The sequence below is a fragment of the Nematolebias whitei genome, chromosome 10 (genome assembly GCF_014905685.2).
Source record: "Nematolebias whitei isolate Nwh7 chromosome 10, NemWhi1, whole genome shotgun sequence".
Lineage (NCBI taxonomy): Eukaryota > Metazoa > Chordata > Actinopteri > Cyprinodontiformes > Rivulidae > Nematolebias > Nematolebias whitei.
This window is the reverse complement of record NC_056507.1, coordinates 22,013,660-22,034,189: the sequence shown is the minus strand read 5'-3', so window position 1 is coordinate 22,034,189 and position 20,530 is coordinate 22,013,660. Positions and strand designations below refer to the sequence as shown.

At 39.8% G+C, this 20,530-nt stretch overlaps 4 protein-coding genes across 4 annotated transcripts; 1 reads left to right on the top strand and 3 right to left on the bottom strand.

The window, feature by feature from the left end:
- Nucleotides 1-2,043: 2,043 nt before the first annotated feature.
- armc10 (armadillo repeat containing 10) lies at nucleotides 2,044-4,404 on the bottom strand. The gene is made up of 6 exons (XM_037682800.1): nucleotides 4,146-4,404; nucleotides 3,794-3,939; nucleotides 3,210-3,344; nucleotides 2,914-3,090; nucleotides 2,664-2,735; nucleotides 2,044-2,495 (listed from the first exon to the last, which is right to left on the bottom strand). Exons 1-6 carry the CDS (start codon nucleotides 4,402-4,404, stop codon nucleotides 2,244-2,246), a joined length of 1,041 nt encoding a protein of 346 aa, XP_037538728.1. The 3' UTR covers nucleotides 2,044-2,243.
- A 581-nt stretch (nucleotides 4,405-4,985) lies between these two features.
- Nucleotides 4,986-18,824, top strand: fbxl13 (F-box and leucine-rich repeat protein 13). The gene is made up of 19 exons (XM_037683195.1): nucleotides 4,986-5,060; nucleotides 5,145-5,251; nucleotides 8,348-8,502; nucleotides 8,857-8,966; nucleotides 9,053-9,151; nucleotides 9,817-9,912; nucleotides 9,997-10,132; nucleotides 13,839-13,891; nucleotides 15,627-15,727; nucleotides 16,117-16,246; nucleotides 16,711-16,809; nucleotides 16,908-17,028; nucleotides 17,123-17,285; nucleotides 17,353-17,472; nucleotides 17,680-17,803; nucleotides 17,903-17,983; nucleotides 18,254-18,388; nucleotides 18,499-18,662; nucleotides 18,755-18,824. Exons 1-19 carry the CDS (start codon nucleotides 4,986-4,988, stop codon nucleotides 18,822-18,824), a joined length of 2,139 nt encoding a protein of 712 aa, XP_037539123.1.
- Nucleotides 5,973-7,898, bottom strand: LOC119415641. The gene is made up of 4 exons (XM_037682798.1): nucleotides 7,854-7,898; nucleotides 7,720-7,775; nucleotides 6,177-7,651; nucleotides 5,973-6,057 (listed from the first exon to the last, which is right to left on the bottom strand). The coding sequence occupies exons 1-3, from the start codon at nucleotides 7,868-7,870 to the stop codon at nucleotides 6,240-6,242; spliced, it is 1,485 nt and encodes a 494-aa protein (XP_037538726.1). The 5' UTR covers nucleotides 7,871-7,898; the 3' UTR covers nucleotides 5,973-6,057; nucleotides 6,177-6,239.
- LOC119415642 (leucine-rich repeat-containing protein 17) lies at nucleotides 10,726-16,438 on the bottom strand. The gene is made up of 7 exons (XM_037682799.1): nucleotides 16,187-16,438; nucleotides 13,414-13,602; nucleotides 12,846-13,328; nucleotides 12,551-12,756; nucleotides 11,859-12,014; nucleotides 11,196-11,337; nucleotides 10,726-11,117 (listed from the first exon to the last, which is right to left on the bottom strand). The coding sequence occupies exons 2-7, from the start codon at nucleotides 13,536-13,538 to the stop codon at nucleotides 10,835-10,837; spliced, it is 1,395 nt and encodes a 464-aa protein (XP_037538727.1). The 5' UTR covers nucleotides 13,539-13,602; nucleotides 16,187-16,438; the 3' UTR covers nucleotides 10,726-10,834.
- Nucleotides 18,825-20,530: the final 1,706 nt, after the last annotated feature.

Genomic DNA, 20,530 nt, shown 5'->3' with positions numbered 1-20,530 from the left:
GTATTTTTCCCCGGCGTCTAAAAGACGTCTATCTGACATGTTAATATGGACGTCTTTTCCCCCGACGTCTAAAAGACGTCTATCAGACATGTTAATATAGACGTATTTTTCCCCGACGTCTAAAAGACGTCTATCTGACATGTTAATATAGACGTCTTTTCCCCCGACGTCTAAAAGACGTCTATCCGACATGTTAATATAGACGTCTTTTTTCGACGTCTATCTGACGTCTGACCCGACGTCTATCTGACATGTTAATATAGACGTCTTTTCCCCCGACGTCTAAAAGACGTCTATCCGACATGTTAATATAGACGTCTTTTCCCCCCCGACGTCTAAAAGACGTCTATCCGACATGTTAATAGAAGTCTTTTTTTCGAAGTCTAAAAGACGTCTAGTTTCGACGTCTGACTGAAACAAATGAGAGCATGAGAGACATTTTTGATACATGTACCTTAATGTTCAGTTTTCTAAATCTTTATTAGTAATGTTAAAGCAGCATGCAGAGCAGTGTGTGAGATGAGGAGGCAATGTTTTAAAACTCAAAATGACCGAGTAATTTAACTTTTGGGAAATTAATAAATTGTTTTTATTTTGTGCCTGGACAAAAATGATCAGATTAACTAGTCATTTTATACCTCAAAACTTTTTGTTTATGGATGCAACAATGTATATACTCATTTTAACAAAATAATTAATGTAACGAACAAATAAAAAGTATCAATTTTCTTGGTTAAAACAAGCCACTTATTAAAAACTGTAATGAACAAAAGCAACTACCGTTTAAATTGCTTTTACGTCCAGTCATTACAAGTCATTTAGTCATACTGAATAAAGGAAAATAAAATATCAAAACTTGATAAAAAAAAAACACACACCAGTGTCTTGCATTTATTAAACAATTCAAAAAGAAAAAATATACTAAACATTTTGATAAAAAATAATTAACTAGGTCATATGTCCATAAGCATTCGTCCATACATATTTTGGTAAATCTTTATTGCCCGAGACATATTTAACTAAAAAAAACAAACAAAAAAAAAAACAGGTGTCCAAACACAGAACGTGCAGCATTTCTTTACCCCTACATCTAGTCATACTTTCACTCCCTTCTGCAAATACTTTGTAAATGTATACAGATCCACAGCTTCAGCCCAGCAGCTGCACATCAGACGGCTCCATCGCTTGTTGCATTACAGGTGCATATATTTTTAGGGCATCAATGCCTGCATTTCACATTCATCACAGAGGTCATTAAATAACTAAACATGGCATATAACAATCATGGCCATCTTTTCTATGCAGATTTTCAATCCCACATTTTAATTCAATTCACATCTGCTTGATCTTGTGGGAGTTGTAGATTACAGCAGCCCAAACGTCCACGTTATTTTCTTTTTGTGGAGGGTTTTGCAGGACCTAGCTGCTGTGGTTTTCAACATCATGAGCAAATCCTGCATTGAAACGTTTAGGATAGATTGTGGTTCATAATAAAATAAACATAAAATAAAATAAAGACCAGCCAAGCAGTATAACACACAGACACTCATTTCGCTTTACAATAACCCAGAGACATTTACTGAACTCTAAAGTCTTGATTCACTAAACACCTCAGTTGTGTAGTGTTTAGAGGGAGAAGCCCTCAGAGCTTTACTTTAAATTATATACAAAATAAAAAGGTATTCATTTAGAAAAAGACATATCTTTAAATTCCAAAACATAATACATTAGAGTATTGGCTCTTGTAGTTCATCCATGCAGTCTCTTGCATGTTAAAACATATCAATGGAAACTTTTGGCAGTGGGGTTAGATTTAGAAAATTATCTGAAATATGTTTCCAGTGAATTAAGTTGAAGTTCTTAGAAGACACTGTACTGTGGATTTAAAAAAAGCATTTGGTGATAAAAACTCAGCAGGATGGAGAAAAAAAGAGAGATTGGCTGTTTTGACACCCACACAAAAATGGAGTCATCCTGCTCCAGCTTACTCATCACTTACTAATGCATTGCAGTGTAAGATGCTGAGAAACATGGAGTGTCTGAAGAGGAGAACTGAGTTAGTTTTTATTGTTCATCCTGTGGAGGATGTTGCTGAATATCCACAGGAGGCAACGTTGCCTGAACTTCTACAGGATTAATCTTAAAAGGTGTTTAACTCAAAACTTAAACACATTGGTAAGTTGGTGCCTATGGAAAATGGGGTGGAGGGAAGTGTTTTTTATGAAGATCACAAAGGGGAGGTCCTATGTCAAAATACGAGCTACTTGGGCCTGAATCTCCCCGTCAGGATGTGAAAGCAGCTGGACAAGTTTGTTGTTGAGCTGAGAAGAATCATCCAGCATGACCTTGAAGAGGCTGTCCTGTTTCTGCCGCAGTTCATCAGCCACCTGTTCAGAGGGTCTCCAGGCCTTCAAGTTCCCTACAAATGTAAGCAGTCGCAGCAGCACGGCAGGGGCTGTTCGTTTGTCAAACAGCAGCAGAACAGAAGCCGGTGCCTGGAGCGAAAAGCACAAATCAAATTAAGCACAAACAGGAGTCTGTTGGGATTACTTGTTAACACAACGTTAGACCACCATATTGTTTGTGTTAAATAAAAAAACATGTAAACTAGTCTAGTGGATATGCATAAGAACGATAAGAAAAATAATTTTCTGCTTCTTTACCTGAGCTTGAACTATTTCATCCACCATATCTGGATTAGATGACAAATTCACAAGGACTCTCAATGTCTGAACCTGGAGCAAAAACATCACAAGAACTTTAGGTATGATTCACCGGATCCTTTTAGTTTTCCATTAGTTTTTCCAGAGATGTATCCACATTGTGTTATTTCACATCTGTTAAGAATCATGTTTTACAAGTTAAACAAGTTGCTTTTAATTGTGTAAGATAACAGCTCAGCTAAATACAAACCTGCAGCGCTTCACTGCTCACAACCAGAAGAGACAGAAAAAGTGTAATGGATTCTTTCAGTAAATGCTGGTGCTTGTCTGTGACTGAAAGGTTTGTCAGCAGCCGCAGAGCACCAAGCTGAAGGTCTGAATTCACCGGGGACATTTCAATCAGTTCCAGCACTTGTGGCACGTAAAGCTATCAAGAACAACAAAATCAGTTATTAAATTAAAATTAAAATGTGTCTTGTGCAAACAATATGTAAACACAAGAGCAAAACATCAACCCATAACATTTTGACTGTTACATTTACACACCTTTATTTGTTCCTGGTTTTGGATGTTCATACACAAATTATTTAAAGCATTCAGGGTCTGCACTCTAACCTCTGCTGCAGGATCAGAAAGGAAATGAGCTATGATGTGAAGCCCTTCCAATTCCCGAATTAGATTCTACAAGATCAACGTAGCAGAGAGAGAAAAACAAACAAAAAAAAAATCAACCCAAAGATAAAATTCAAACAGAGTCATAAGTTATAGAAAGGTAACTTAGATATTTAACATAGCTGTGACCAAAAAAAAAGTATCCTAAAAGTAAGTAGAAATGCAACTCCGACTCAGTTCTTGAATCCGGAGATGTAAAAACAATGTTTCCAGTTCAAAAACAGGTGATCGTAGGTTTAACTGACTGAGTACATTCACTTCAAACTATACTGGTACACATGTATGGGTTCATGCACTTATATGTTCAAAACAAGCGAAAGCATGAAGACACTTCACAACTATGTCAAAGTTATTGCTCCTAAATACAAAAATATCAAAACTCACCTCAGCATAAAAGCCTCAGAATTCTGAGGAACAAAACTATCTGTCTCTGGTCTGTAGAGAAGGTAAATCTGTACCTGATTTACAGTGAAAGCAGCAGCATTTCCCAATGTACGAAGAACCCTACACCTCTGAGTTGGATCATCAGAGTCCTGCAGACATGACAGCAACATCTTGAAGTGTTGTGGCTCCAGATTACTAGGAGACTGGTGGATGATCCCGCCTATGGAAGACAAAACATGTTATCAATCTTTCTTTTAATATACTTTGAATAAAGGGAACAAACTGTTTTAAACTTTAAGTGAAGAAAAATACGAGTGTTCTTGTATAGATGCATTCATTTACTGGGCGAATAAATAAACTTAGCAGTGAACTCCCTAATGCAGTTACTGTACAGTCTATCAGCATTATTGATTTTTTGATACTTACCTGATGCAGCATCTCCTGACTGGGGACAGATTACATTCAGCCCGGACACTCTGGCTAGCAGGCTGCCTGGTTGGAGCTGAACTTCGTCCGGCTGGCTGCTTTTTACACCAGGACTTTCACTGGGGGTGCTTTTCTTGTTTTTCTTGAAACGTTGCCCGCTGATAAGTTTATACAGGCCATAGGAAGCTCCAGCTCCAGCAATTAATCCAAGCAAAGCCTTCATGTTTCCGAACCTTGGAACAACACTGCCATCACCCATGTTTATTTGCTAACTCTTGTTAGCCGCCGATGCTCCAAGACGATTCGAGTCAAATCAGTCACCTTAATAAACTAGCACAGCTCGTTAGTTGGCTAACGCTCGAAACATAATGCTAATACAGCCTTGAAACGACTTAAATATTTGCATCGTTGGAAACAGCAACTTTGCTGAAAAGCCACAGTTGCTACGGATTAGCTCAGTTAGTGTTATGAACTAGATTTAAAGTGGCCAACAAAATCTATCGCCGAGTGACTTTCCCAAGCTTCTAATTATAGTTTTAATTGCTAAACCGTCCTTTAGTTTTAAAATAGATATGCTTATTTAAAATGTAAAAAAAATTATATTCGTTTTAATTAAAAAGATGGTGGTTGAATATCAGTTACCGTACAGTCCTAATTTTGTGCTGCTACGACACGCATTGGTTGTCCAACATTTATTGTCGCTCCAGTTTTAACCGATTCGTTACCTAGCAACGGTGAATTCCAAAGTACGGGAAAAAAAGGGGGGGAAATCTACTCAATATAATATAGAGGCTGATAGTTCAAGTCTGTAGTGTTTTCAAAAGAACAAGCAGACAAAATATGGCTGTGGAAAACACTGAACGATCTCTAAAAATATGTGAATTCAATCATTGCTTGCCACAAGGATTATACAAGGTAGGATACGTGAATAGGTTGAGCCAAGTTCATCTCCAGTCGTTATTTACATTAAATTACGTTATTACTTGTTTATTTTAACAGACCTTATTGACAGCTTCATGTCTGGCATGTCCATGTGACCCAATACAGTTTCTGAAAAACGCCCTCTTCGCTTTCCAGGGACATGCTAATCTTCAGGCTGTCGACTGGTATGTACCCCCGACAAACGCATGGTGGCTCACTTTTCCAACATTTGACTAAACGCTCGATTACAGCCATCAAATCTGGTTCAGTTAGTTTTTGTTTACTTCTCCCCTTTATAATTAATAAACTAAAAATGCATGTATTGCATATCTTTAGACTGCATCGCTTCAATTACTGCAGAGATAGCTAATTTTAGTGACAATTTAATGCAATGCACAGCCACAGTTTTATGCATTTAGGTATCTAATATAGAAGTCATTATGAAATAATCAAGTTTACTGTAATGCTACTTTTTATTCCCCCCAGGCAAAAGTTTTTTGCTGATATTGACCAGCACACTTCATCAACCTCCTTAAAACTCAGGGCAGAGTTTATGGAGACAGAAGAGCAAATTACAGCCGCTCTCCTCAACCAAGGATGATATGGACCAGTATGACAACATGGTGAAGCACTATTTACAATCTGTAAACCCTTGGTTTGAGAGATATATATATCAACTCGAATGTATAGTAAGTGCTTTAATATTCGTCAACTGATTACAGGAGTCTTTTCATCTGTTTGCCAAGACGGTTTCCTTTTACAGAAAGAAATTAACAAGCTTGTGTTTCAGGTAGGTTTGTGGTTTTGTGTTCAAGAACAAAAAAACAACAGCTTTTTAGCTTTTAAGCAAGTTTACTGCTTTTGATATTTGCAACAATTCATTTTAGCAGACAATTAGATGTGTGTAGCAAGATGAGTAAAAACTATTTGATTACTGGGGAGTGTCAAACACTTGATCAAAGACTTCATTTGTAGCTGGAAACAGATCCTACTGAAACAGAGTAAAAAAATAAACAAGGTTAAGAATTCAAATCAAAAGCACAACTTAGTATCTTCTAAAATAAATACTCTCAGTTGCAGTCACTTGACATGTACCGGTAGTTTCTTTACCTTTTGTTAAAGAATTTTGCATCATGTGGCGGTTTATGCTCTCCATCTTGTAGCAAGTTTGTGTTAGTGATTAGCAGCCTTATCTTGAACTCGCCAAGTTGGAAAATAACAGTTCTTTGACAGAAAAGCTGTAGCTCCTTCTGTGTGGTTTTTAGACTTGATGTATCTTTTTTTAGTGGGTCGTGATGACTTTTGGGACCTTTTGAATGGAGAATTGGGTGTGTTCTTCCAAATTACACAGTTTAAATCGGAACCTCTGGGTTCAGACAATTCTGAAGACCAAGATGCAACATTTGTGGGACCCTTTTTCACGTTGGCTGAAAACGTGTGAAAGCCGTCTGGCTGCTTGAAAGACTTTAGGAGGCCAGCTTTTATTGCATCCTTAAATCCACCATTTAGAAGCAGGAATCTGTCTTGAGCTGAAACGGAGTTCAGTCTTTTTCTAGCCCCCTGAGATGGGTTTTCTTTCACGGGTGCGTCTTGGCGGCTATATTTTGAATTCACAATTTGAAGGGCAGAAGGTAGATTTTGGTTGTAGAGGTGTGATTTTCCAGTGCTTTCTGAATGAGTAGTCTTTGTGAAAGGATCAACATCAAACTTTTGGTATCTTGAAGAGGTGGAATGTCTGCTGGAGCCACGTGGAGAAGGTTTCACATTAAACACCAGCTTGGATTCATCCAGCTCCCTTTGAGGTTTATATGGAACATCTGATCGAAAATACTTATGCTTTTCCTTTTGTGGCAAAAGATTGTTTAAGTTTGAAACAGATTTAACAAATGCAGACCTTTGGACAGTAGGAGTATAATCGTCGTTAGATTTTTTGTCAATGCTCGACAGGTATGCAAGAAATGATTTTGCCATTTTCTTCCTGTGTTTGGCTTCATAATTTGGGACGTATATATGATTTCTTGGTACAAAGTAATTCAAAGATGGTGATTTTTGTAAAGAGGCAGCTTTTGTCACTCTACAGAGGCTATTATTGTCGTCGCATCCAAATACTGGTGTTTTATTAGCTGCTTGGAAATTGTTTCTGCGATACACATATTTTGGCTGTTTGACATACGTCTTAGCAGGTAAAGGTACAAGTATGGGTGCCTTCCGTGAAAAGTAGACAAAGTTTTGAGACGGTCTGTTTGAAAGAACAAGAGATTCAGGTTTTTGACTGGTGAAAGAACCATCATGAAACAATCCAGAGGAAACCAGTGTCTTCTTTGGCTGCTTGTAGTTTTTCTGAAGATGCCTATTTTTAAGAAAATTCACAAAAATGTCATTATGCACCATCTTTTCTCTGAAACTAGGATTGAGATACTGCCTGTTTCCAAAAGAAGTGGGCTCTGTTTGCAGTGAAACAAAGTTTTGTTCCCTTAAAACATTTGTTTCATCCTCATGGTTTGGGTTCAAGTATTTTCCAGGAGTTAACTGAGTAGAAGTTTGTGGACTTTTGTAAAGGTAGTATCCATATGCGGTGTTGTAACCTATCAGCAAATAAAAAGTGCATTTAGCTGATGTTATTTTTTTTCCAATGCATTTAAAAACTACCTACCGGTTTCTGCAGCAAAACAAATGGAGCCCCATAACAGCATGCATAGCCAGGAGGATCTAAAACGTAGGTAAGTTTAAATAGCAGGAAAGTAACAAGACAAATGAAGGTGGAATTAAAATAATGTGATATTATACCCAAATGAAAGAGCCATGAGAGTCCTCCAGCAGAGACCACTGCAGCCGTCTGACTGAAACTGCAGCTGGTTGTGTGGCAATCTAATTAGTTGCAGGTGCTGCAGGTATTTGGAGCGCTGCACTTTGATTTTCTTCTTTTTCTGTGACTTTGTCTTTCTTGGACATCCTGAAGTGTTGGTGGGCTTCAGAACTTTCTATTGTATCATTTTCAGCCTGATAGCAAGCTCAGTAGGATATCCTATTTCTCTGGATACCTTTTACCTGTTTACTGCTGGTGCTGACAGTCACCCTCTTCTCTGAAACATCCTCTAATGCTTCGGTTAAAAAAGTGTAAAAGTGAAAAGGCTTTGAAAATATATTTATTAGATTTAATCGGCATCTGCTGTTAGATGTCACTGGATCTTATACAGTTGAATTACTGCAGACCCCTCCCAGCCTCCCTGCATACCTGTTCACTGAATTAATGATGAGCCGTGCTTACTGTTGGGTGACAGGAAGTGGAAAATGTTCATCGTGCAAAGAAAAAGAGATGCCATAGAGCTGGTTCAGAGGATGGACATGGCAGAGAGGCACTTTGAGAAGAAATGTCAACACATTGTGTTCACCAAATGGTTGATTTGGGTCAAATTAAACAAGAGGGCAAAGATTGGTAGGTGAAAATCATTTCTATGTGGAAAAGATTATGATGGATATTGTTTTTGAATTGGTTTATGCAAGCTGTCTCACTCTAAAGGACGGAGCCAGGGAAAACTTTGCTGCAGTTAAGTAATGTATCTAAACTTTCCAGACAATCATTTCTTCTCTGTTGACTGTTTCCAGTTCAGTGACTCATTTTGTCCTTGTGCACCATCTCGCTGTGTTGACTTTGCTTTTACAGTCTTGGGATCAGTCCAGGCTAACTTGATTTGTGATTATGTTGTGACTGACCCCATGGCTTTTTCTGTCATTAGGTGATTTAACTGGAGATTCACATGTATTTATTTGATTTTACTTGCATTTTTAGCTGTTGTTGGCAAACTTGAGACTCTGGTAAACACCCGCCGCCTGAAGCGCATCATAGCTGCATGGCATATTGTTGCAAAGGACTCAAAAAGGGCAAAAGAGTACTTTAAGGTATAATAACATTTGTGACTTTGATCAAATGATTGTAAATTTATTCTGATTTTTTTAAAGCTTGTGTTTTTATATGAATATTCCAGAGGTTGGAAACTAGTTTAGCTGAAATCAACAATAGGGATCATCACATTGGTGAGAGATTTGATGGACTCTCAGCACTCCCTGAAAACCTCTCACTGAAGGTAACTCATCCATGTTTTGTTTTTTTTCATAGCTGGTAAACCTGATTTAACTTGCATTCAGTGAGGTGACAGTCATTTTTTAAAGCTGCAGCAGACCTCTGAACACTCTGCGATGAGATCATATCTGTTACATAAGACTTTAAATGAAGTCCTTTGTAAACATACATTCAGTCTCGTATTTGATGAAAGTCAGTTCCAGCATTTTTGGTTTTCATAAGTGTATATTAAACCTATATCTGTCAGCAGTGTGTGTGTTGCTCATGCAGCTGTAAAATAACTTTTAACTAGTGCTATTATTGACTCTGTTTGCACTTCCAAGCTGTCGAGTGTGTTAGTTTAGGATTTATATCTGCTGGCCAAGTGAGAGCAGTGTTGGCTCTCTTTGCCCAGTGTTTCTGTAAAACACTTCTCCTGATAAATAGTTCTTTAACATGACTATGTTTGGAAACAGAGACGGGCTGCTTGTCCACATTATGCTACCTTAAAAAGTGGCAGAGGTGGCAGTGAACACAGTGTAGATGCCAGCAGCTTATTTTGTAAAATGAGACCTTTAGGATTAAATGTTAGCTTGATTTTTTTAAAATAGTTTTAGACTAGATTTATCTCACCATCTTTTGTTCTTGTTGTCTTTTATTGATGCTGTATGCGTCAACCCCCCGCTCCAGATATTTCAATATTTAGACTTGAGAGACTGGCTAAACTGTTCTGAAGTGTCTTATGCATGGAAATCCATCATCCGGTCAGGCACATTGTGGAGTCAGGTTTGTTCGAAGAAACTCCTACTTGTTTTTAATTCTTTACATTATTGTGAGACGTAAGCACTAAAATATTTTTGTCCTTGTTAGATCAATGTTTCAGTAGAGAAAGCCTGGATAACCGACGATACAGTGAAGCAAATTCTGCAGAACTACCGCCCGTTTGTGATCCATCTCAACCTGCGTGGCTGCACATCTTTAAATTGGCCCAGCCTGAAATGCATCAGTGAGGGTTTTTTTTTTTTCTGATTATATTACTTGTTTTGATAATTTTAAGTGTTTCAGATGTACTTTTTATGTTGAACCCAGGTGTGCAGGACCCAAATCTGATCATATTTAACACAAAAAATAAATCCAGCCAATCACAATGACATTCCTTATATATTTTCAGTACAGAGGCACTCTTGACTAAACCTAAAACAACAAAAAGTAACTTTTCAGTATCCATCCATCCATCCATCCATCCATTTTCTTTACCCGCTTATTCCATTTTGGGTCACGGGGGTCGCTGGTGCCCATGTCCAGCAATCACTGTGCGAGGGGCAGGGTACACCCTGGACAGGTCGCAAGTCCATCACAGGTCCACACAGAGACAAACGAGACAAACAACCATTCACTCTCTCACTCACACCTAGGGACAATTTAGAGTTACCAATCAGCCTAACATGCATGTTTTTGGACTGTGGGAGGAAACCGGAATACCCGGAGAAAACCCACGCATGCACGGAGAGAACATGCAAACTCCACCCAGAAAGGCCCCTGGACCGGGGTTTGAACCAGGGACCTGCTCACTGAGAGGCAGCAGCTCTACCAGTTGCGCCACCGTGCTGCCAACTTTTTAGTATGATACAGACTATTTTACATGTTTAAATGAAACTTAAGAAAGAGTCTTATTATATCCAAATATTGGGGCATGTTTTCACTTGAGTCATGACAGCCTGATGATCTGATATTTCTGTGGTGCTCTCAAGTGGCTCGGCTCCAGCTCCTCCTCCACCTCTCCCTGTAATTCCATCGCTGTCTCCCAAAGCTCGGGGTCTGTTTGGTCTTGATTGGGTCTGCTGAGCTGTTTGTCCTTGGGACACTCTCTGTTGTAGGAGTGCACATACTCCTGCACACTCTCACCTGAGTATTCCAGAGGAGAGTGACACAGCAGTCCGGAGTACTTCACTCCTGGGTGCAGACGTAACCAGTAAACCATGTAGTGGATGCTGAAGATAAAAAGTAAGCTTTTAGTAATTGTTCACGTCCAAGGAAGGTTTTGCAGGTACTCAGACATAAGAACTCACTTGTAGTCACAGACCCAAGGATTTCCTCCTAGTTTTAGCTGTGACAGGAAGTAAAGATCTTCAAGAACCCCATACTGAACAGAACTCAGTTTGTTGTCTGACAAATCCAGCTCATGAAGATGCAAAAGCCCAGACAGGGATGCTGAGAGAAAGAAAGTTGAGATGTTGATTTTCTGTACAACTTATTTGTTTCTTCCATCTTTCATTAAATGCACATGTGAACAAACCTGTTGCTCATTACTGTCAGCAAGGACATGTAAAATCTAGTTTTTCAATCCAGCTGAAAAAAGACTAAATACAACAGATCAGGTTGATTGGGTTTTGGTCACAAAAAGATGTTTGATTCATTTGAAGGCATTGCTTATGGTACTTTATATCTGCAACTCTCTCAGCAGTCCCCATCATATATGAAGCTATATCTGCAAACACAAAGATTGCTGAATGCCTTCTATGTCTGAAAAGGAAACGTGAGAAACAGGAGCTGTTGTATAACTGTTCCTAACTCTGTGACCCTCCATATGTTGTCGGTCATAAAAAGACAAATATACAGTAAGTGTATGGGTAGGTGCCCATGTTCTACAATACAAATGACCATTAAGTGTTGTAAGTTGTTTTATATTCACTAATAAGAATAAATATGTGTGCTGGTTTGATAATGCCCACCTGTGTCTAAGTGCTCCATGTTGTTGCTGCTGAGGTTGAGGATTCTGAGGCTCCTTGCTCCTTGGAAATCTCTTGGTTTGAGATGACTGATTGAATTATGGGACAGGTCAACTTGAACAACATCCTCTGGAATTCCTGAGGGTACCTGAGTTAGACCTGAAGATACAAAAGATGGTATCTTGAACAACTACATTGGGTTAAAGTAAATCTTGGAAAAATAGGATAAATGTTTTTAAGGTGTACTACTTAAACTTGGGTCACTAGCAAAATAATTAGTTAAAAATACTGACTGAAGCTTCATATAATGTAAGCCTGCCGTCAGTTTGATGTAAATTGTAGATGCATGTAACTTAATTTAGTCTATTTATTAGGAAAATATTAATGCTTTTATTCTGACACACAAACCCCAATTAAGCTGTTGTTCATATGTAAAATACATATTCAGAGTTAATGGACCAAGCAATATACAGTAACACTAAATAAAAACACATGGCAAACCAGATGTGCATTGATTCATGGAGTGTCTCACCATGAAAATGTTTGGCGATCCAGCAGTAATAATGAATCATTGACAGTTTGACGCCTCGGTTACGTAAACCCATGTGTGAGTAATTAATCGAAATACTTTGGATCTCAGGGTAGGAACCCGTTAATCAAACCGATCTTTAAAAATATGCTGATTGTGGACTTGCCTCGGTTTCTGCAGTCCATCCATCTCTTTGGGAAGACGTAGGTATGGCAGAGCATTGTAGCATCTGATTTGGTGCGGATTGGACTGGGCTCGATAGAGATGGTTAGGTTGTTGTTTGGGTCACCAGTGGATTCTATATCTTTGCAAAGTGATTCAGGATCAATATTCTTCAACTTCTTGTTTTTTAGATGGGTGGGTTCTGCACACCTAGCAGAGGAGAAGTTCTTAGAAACCAGTGCTGACTCAAGAGATTCAAACGTGACTTATACTCCTGGTAAATGTCTGAAATCGCTTACCTGGCATGATTTCCAAGGTTTCGGTTGCTGGGCACTTGAAGAGTACGTACGAGACTTTCCATTACACAGAGACATTTCCAGGGATTATTATGTAAACGCAGGTAGCGAAGGTTTGGCATGGGGATCAGAGCTTCTTCACTGAGTGTAGTCAGTCGGTTGTGTTGCAGTAGAAGGGTTGTAAGTTGTGTTAAGCCGTCAAACGCTCCTTCCTCCAAAAGAGAGATCTGATTCTGTTGGAGGTCCAGACTGATTAAACTATCGTAACCTAAGAAGGCTCCATCATGGAGGACTTTAATTTGGTTTCGGGCAAGAAGGAGGAATTTGGGTTCTCTGGACCAGGTGTTTGAGGTGGGGATGGAGGTGAGATGTCGATCCTGACAATCCACAAAGTCTTCTCCAGACTCTGACAGCTCCAAACAGTTTGGTGTCACAAACCTGGAGGGTCCTGATCTGCTCTGGCGCCTAAGACCTCTTACCCTAAGTCTTTTAAAACACAAAGAAATGTAGACAGTCAGTGGAGTCTTTGAATGATGGATTCTACAGATTATCACCCAGAACAAATCCATACCTGTCCTGTGAAAGTTTCTGTCTCGCCTTTTTAAGACCTCTGCCCTTCCCGGGTTTTTTCATCTCAGTGACTGGAAGCAGCAGGAGGAGCAGAGAGGCTGAGTACAGGAAAAGGATCAGACGCATCCTGAGCCCTGCACGGGTTTTCTTTCCAGCAGTGAGCAGAGATCAAAGTCCTCCGGCTGGGAAACTGAAATAAAAAGGTCACAAGGGCAGCTGTGTTATTTTAAAAGAAATAAAGCTGCTGTTTAAAAGAAGAACATCGTAGGAAACGAGAATCGGACAAAGATATCATACACTCTGCACTGGTTTCATTTATTATTATTATTTTATTACATTACAGTTAAAATATAGTATAATTATTCAAGAGTATTTCCAAAAGTTGTCAGCATAGATTAAAAAGTGTTTTTCTTTTTGTTTCATGAGGTGAATGCAGAAATCTGCAGGAGCTCAACGTGTCAGAGTGCGACAGTGTTACGGTGAGTAACATGAAGTGTGAAGATAATCCTCGTCTTTTTATGATATGTGCACGTTTTAGCAACTGACCTGTCAGTTGTGTTGCTTTATTTCCAGCACATATTATAAAATAGATTATCACGCTAACAGGATGCATGGAGCCCAACAACATTAAGTCAGATCCTCTGGACGGTTTCTTTATGTTGAATCATTTTGTCTTTCATCCAAAGGACTTCATCAGTCCAAGGAGCCACAACAAACTCAGTCCCATAAGTAGCACATTCACATAGTGGGCCAGCCAGACTTAACTTAGTTGGATTTAGTACCTGGATTATTGAGCATGAACTTTGATGTTTTGGCAGTGGCTGCCTTAGTCGAGTCGACAGGGGAGAGGGTAGAATCCAGAAACCATCTTTGGATTTCAGATTTCAGAAGGATTTCAGAAAGAACAACCCCCCCCCCCCCCTCCCCATACACACACACACACACACACACACATGCACACACACACCACTGAACAGCAGGATCTGCGGTGGTCTCCAGTTGCAAGTACTTGGGTGTGCACCTGAATGACAACCTCAGCTGGGTCAACAACACTACCAGTCTGATCAAGAAAGCTCATCAGAGACTCTACTTCCTCAGACGGCTGAGACGAGCTGGTCTGGGAAGCTCAGTCCTCACCTCTTTCTACAGGTGTGCAGTGGAGAGCATCCTGTGCTCCAGCATCAACGTGTGGCATGGAGGCTGCACAGCTGCAGAAAGAAAAGCTTTGCAGAGAGTGGTGAAGGCTGCACAGAAGACTGTTGGAGTCAGTCTCACCACCATCACAGACATCTACACCTCCAGATGCAGGAAGAGGGCCACCTGCATCATGAAGGACCCCACTCACCCAGCACACACTTTTTTCCCCGCTTCCCTCAGGAAGGAGGTTGAGGAGCATTAAGTGCAGAACCAGACTGAGGAACAGCTTCTACCCTGAAGCTTTTAGACTCATAAATCTCTGCAGGATGATCACTGCAAGAACAAAAGAAAATCACTCTAATGCCACTTTGGTGATATGTGACATCTGTGCTGCTGATTATCCATGCTGCTGATCTCATGCTGCTGTCTATCTCATGCTGCTGAATTCATTCATACACATCAACTCACCACAGACTCATGTTCGGGCTGCTGTTTAATATACCGTATTATTTTACATTATTAGTGTTTAGCATATATCTTAGATCTTTTAGCGTATTGTTTGGCGTTTGTTTATTGAATATCTTAGTGTATATCTTAAATCCTTATATACTTCTTTTTCTACTTTTATATTTTTGCTATTTTGGGTGTAGCTGGGACCTTGAGTACACAATTTCATTCCACCTCATGTACCACTTGTGATGTGAATGACAATAAAGATACTTGACCTTGACCTTGACCTTGATCTTATCACCATCAAACTGGTTGTCCCACTATGTGAATGTGCTACTTATGGGACTGAGTTTGTTGTGGCTCTTTGGACTGATGAAGTCTTTTGGATGAAAGACAAAATATTTCAACATAAAGAAACCATCCAGAGGACCTGACTTAACTTTGCTGGAATTTTTACATGGATTATTGAGCATAAACTTTGAAGAATGCATTGAGATTTTATTTTGTTTCAGTCTTCTGCTGTTTCATCAAGTATTTTTTTCTTTGAAAACATTAAAAAAGTAGTTAAATTTGCATCGGACACCTCCCTCAGAGAAATTGTAACATCTAGAATTTGCTCTCCAACAGGACACGGTGGTTCAGAGGATTATCCAGGGCTGCCCTTGCCTGCTCTACTTGAACCTTTCGTGCACCCTCATCACAAACACCACTCTAAAAGAAATATCCAGGTGAACCTATAGCTGTGGTAAAACCCATCTGTGTTCAAGTTCTGCTGCTGCAAAGAGATAAATAACTTCAGAGTTTATGCCTCTTCTCTCCAGCTGTCGGCTCTTGTTTTTCCAATTTCAACCTTTTTCTAGCTCGTTTTATTTACATGAAAAGGAAGAAGCGGGTAAAGATAATGGATGGATGGATGGATGGATGGAACATCTGAGCTCTGATTAGTGATCAGTTTCAGCCTAATGATTAAGAGGAACAGATGCTGCTTTTGTAACAGCTGGAATTTTATAATAGCTGTGTTGCTCGATTTGAACATTAAATCAAGACTTTACATCATAACACTAACAGCAACATGCTAAACTGAAATGCTCTTGTATAAAATTATTTTTCTAAACAGGAGCTGTGTCAGACTTCAGTATCTGAGTCTGGCCTACTGCTGCAGATTTACAGATAAAGGGTTTCTGTACCTGACCACAGGAACGGCCGGCCGCAATCTCCTCCACCTCGACCTGTCCGGCTGCACTCAGGTTGGTTCTTGTGGTCCTCTCAGTTGGTAAATAGTCTCTCCACTCCGCTTCTCTCAGACTGAACACAGCTTTTTGTCTTCCGGGTGTATTTTGGGCAAATGGCTCCTCTCTGTTTGCACGTGTCTGTTCTTGTTTCAGTCTTTACTCCTGTGTGCGTCAGATTGAGCTCAGGGCGAAGGGAGAAATATTTCACGTTCTGGGAAAGCAAAAACAGCTGTGGCCAAGTGGAGGGTTGGGTTTATTCGTCACCTCTGGCCCATACCCACCCACTCAGCATTTGTACACTGTGTAACATAACACACTCACCACATTATAACACACTCTTTCCTTTGTGGGGAGAACTATTTTGGCTCCAGATGTACAGTTTGGTTTAATGGGGCATTGTAAATGTAAAAAAATGAGGAAAAGGGGAGTCAGGAGTGTGATTCACATGTCAACACAGGTTCTTGTGTATTTCCTCTCAGATGACAGTAAATGGGTTCAGGTACATTTCTGCTGGATGCCCTTCACTCAGACAGGTTGTGATCAACGACATGCCCACTCTGTCAGATAGCTGCGTTTTGGTAAGAGAGTTCATTTACTAAACATTCCTGATGTCACTTCATGGGTATTTTTAACCTCTTGCATCAGATTGGTTTTCATATTTTTTTTGCTCCGACAGGCTCTACTCACCAGATGTTGCTGTCTTTCCACTCTCTCCTTGTTGGACGCCCCCCATCTTTCTGACGTTGCTCTTAAAGCCATTGCAGAAACAAACGATCTAAGGGCTTTCAGTATAGAAGGTGAGACCATCTTACATCCTGCAGCTTTCACGTTCCTAAACGTGAGAAAGATGAACACTGTTCCCTTTGAGCTGTGAGTTCATGTGTGCTTTAGGTAACAACCAGCTCACAGACCTCAGCTGGGAAGTCCTGTGCAGCAGCTCACAAGCCCTCAGCAGACTTCATGCTGCAGAATGCCCGAGAATGACCGATACCAGCCTGAGATCTGTGGCCACCCTCAACAATCTACAGCACCTGGACATCTCGCTGTGCAACAGGTGTGCACTCCTGTGAATATTGAGCTGATGCTTTTATAACTGTGGTTGGTGACACAATGTGTTTCAGGGTGAGTGATTCTGGAATAGAGTGCTTGACCAAAGGCTCCTCAGCCAATAAACTGCGGACATTAAATGTCAGTCACTGCTGCCACATCACTGACATCTCTGTTAAGAGAATTGCCAAAAGGTATTTAGTATCACTTTCAACTTTCATGTATGTTTAGTTCCTGTAGATCAGTAACAAATCTAATGTATTCCAACCAAAACCTTGCCTGAAAAGTTGTGTTTGAACAGTTTAACATCCTAACAACATAATTTATACAAGTACACACTTATTTCCTGTGTGAACGGCATGAAGGAGCATTGTTTGTGTTGTGTACGTTCCATTTGTCAGGTTGTGCAAACTTCATGATCTCAGTTTGAGTTACTGTGAGAGGCTAACAGACTTAGCTTTGGAGTGGCTGAGTGGCAGTTCAATCTGCTCTCTTGACATCACAGGGTGCAACATCCAGGATCAGGTACTGTTTGCACATTTCTTCTAGTTTTTATGCATTTAAAAAATAAAGCTAACATGTCACCACAGCAAACAGTTTGTTTAATAGTTATTACGTTTTTAGGGACTGGCTAAACTTGAGAGGATTTGCCTGAAGAAGATAGTACTTGCTGAGTGCGTATACATCACAGATATCGGCATAGAGGTATAAGTACTTCATTGTTTAGAGCTTTTAATGGGCTTGAGTTTAATTCCTTTTCTAGAGGTAGATATCATCAAAAGCTTAGAGAATAAACTGTTTCCACAGAACATCTTTCTGAGAAAGGATCAGTTTTGACTTTTTCTCAACCAAAATATGAAAAAAGAACAAATATTGATGTCATTTTGCATTGGTTTTCTCCACACAGTCTTGTACTTTAATAATTACATTTTCACTCACATCTTTCTCCTGTTTTCTGTTATTTTTATTGAGCAGCAGTTCTGCAGAAATGTGAGGGACCTGGAACATGTTGATGTTTCTCACTGTGTAGCTCTGTCTGATGGAGCCGTGAGAGCCTTTTCATTTTACTGCAGAGGTCTGGTTGTGCTGCGGATGGCAGGGTGTCCAAAGGTCCAGTGTTTACTCACACAGACATACGTATATGCTGATTGATCATCAAATGTTATTTTGCTAAATGCATTGTGCCATCAAAGCCATGAGGTTTCTATGTTCTGCTTCAGATGACGGATATGGCAGTGCAGTACCTGACAAGTGGATCTCTGTACCTGCGGGAGCTCGATGTGAGCGGCTGTAGTTACCTTACTGATCGCTCCCTTAGATACTTGGAAAGGATTTGTCTTCCACTCAGCTCCATCAGGATGGCTTGCTGCAGCGGGATCTCCAGGTAATAAAGGTCCAAACTAAGAATAGTAATGCAAAGGTAAAGCCTTCTGTAAGAACTTAAATTTTTTAAACATTGAGTATGTATGTCCTCAGGGCGGCTGCCTTAAAGTTGCAGACACGTGCCTCATACTGGGAGTACAGCAATGACAACCCTTCACACTGATTTGTCTACAATGTAGAGAAAACGGCTGCCAATGGCGAGATCCATCAGGACTGAAGATGCTTGGGAGGCGGTCCAGAAGCACTCGGTACAGACACACACAGCAGGTGCATGTAAATAACTCAACATTTTCTACAAGCAGTGTCTGTAATATTGGGGACCTATTTTTGACATAAGAGCATCACTCAAACAGCTGTTTTTTGGACTTTAAACACTTTCTTTGAAACATCAAAGTTCATCCAGGTTAAAAAAATCCAACAAAATTTAGTGAGGTCATCTGGACGTTTTTTTTTTTTGTTGTTGTTGTTGAGACATTTCGTGCAGCACACTCACATAGTGGACCAACCAATTTTCTGGTGATAAGATGGTTTCTGGGGCCCACCCTCTCCCCCGTCGACTCCTCTGAGGCAGCCATGCCAAAGTGGTTCAAAACATCAAAGTTCATGCTCAATAATCCAGGTAAAAAATCCAACAAAGTTCAGTCAGATCATCTTATCCTGAAACCATCTTATCACCATCAAACTGGTTGGTCCACTATGTGAGTGTGCTGCTTGTGGGACTGAGTTTGTTGTGGCTTTTCGGACTGATGAAGTCCTTTGGACGAAGGACAGAACGTCTCAACAAAAAAAGAAACCGTCCAGATGACCTGACCTAACTTTGTTGGACTTTCTTTGAAACATGACAACTTCAATATACTGTGTACAACACAGAGCCTCTGGCTTCACATCACTGATATCTGCTCACAAACCTTCATAATAACACTGTGTATGGAAATAATTATAAAATTATAAATTAATTAATTAACCAGTAAGTCTAACCTGACCAGTTCAATTACCTTCTGGTCCTTGTATTTAATTGCATTGGTTTTAGCACTTTTTAACTAATTCATCTTTTTTATCTGTTGCTCATGAAGAAACAACAACAAACACCAGAACACAAACTAGAACACAGTGTGTCTGATATGTGCTTAATATTTTAAATATTTACTGGAAACAATGTTTAAATTATGGACTTTCATTAACTAAAGCCTCATTATAGAAGAAAACAATGTTGTTCCAGTTTGACCTCCAGTCAAACATAGAAACTAGAAAAACATGAATAAGCTGTTAATTTCTTAAACTAAAAGTGTCTGAGCTAAATGTAACAAATGCAGAACTTTATATTTATAAACCCAGTTGATGACATATCTACAGTGCAGTGATTTGACATTTGCAGAATATTTAAAAAGCATTAAATAAACTAAAGTACATCTTGAGAACAGAGTTGTATATTCAAGCTGAAAACATTCAGTTTATATAAAAAAGAAAGCTCCGGTGGAGCGACAGCTTTGATCACATCTTCTAGCTTCCTAGTTTCAGGGACTCGAACCAGCTTTGTGTCCTCAGTCTGACGGCGCCTCGTTCTGCTCGAGCTCTGACCCACCGGTCGGCTGGAAACTCTCCGTTCAGACAGCCTGAGAGGGGAAATTAAAAATAGAAACACAATGTTCTGTGCTGAGCCTCAGGTGTTTTGTAACTTTGTAATTACAAACCATCATAATTAAAGATAAGAGCTCACCAGTAAGTGTGGTCCAGCCATCAGTGGTGTTGTGTTCCACTCTGTGCAGAACAACCTCCGGGCTGATCTCCACCGACGCTCCGCAGAGATTCACACCAACTCTTAACGAGGACGGGACACGCACACTCACTGCTCCTACATAAGACAAACAA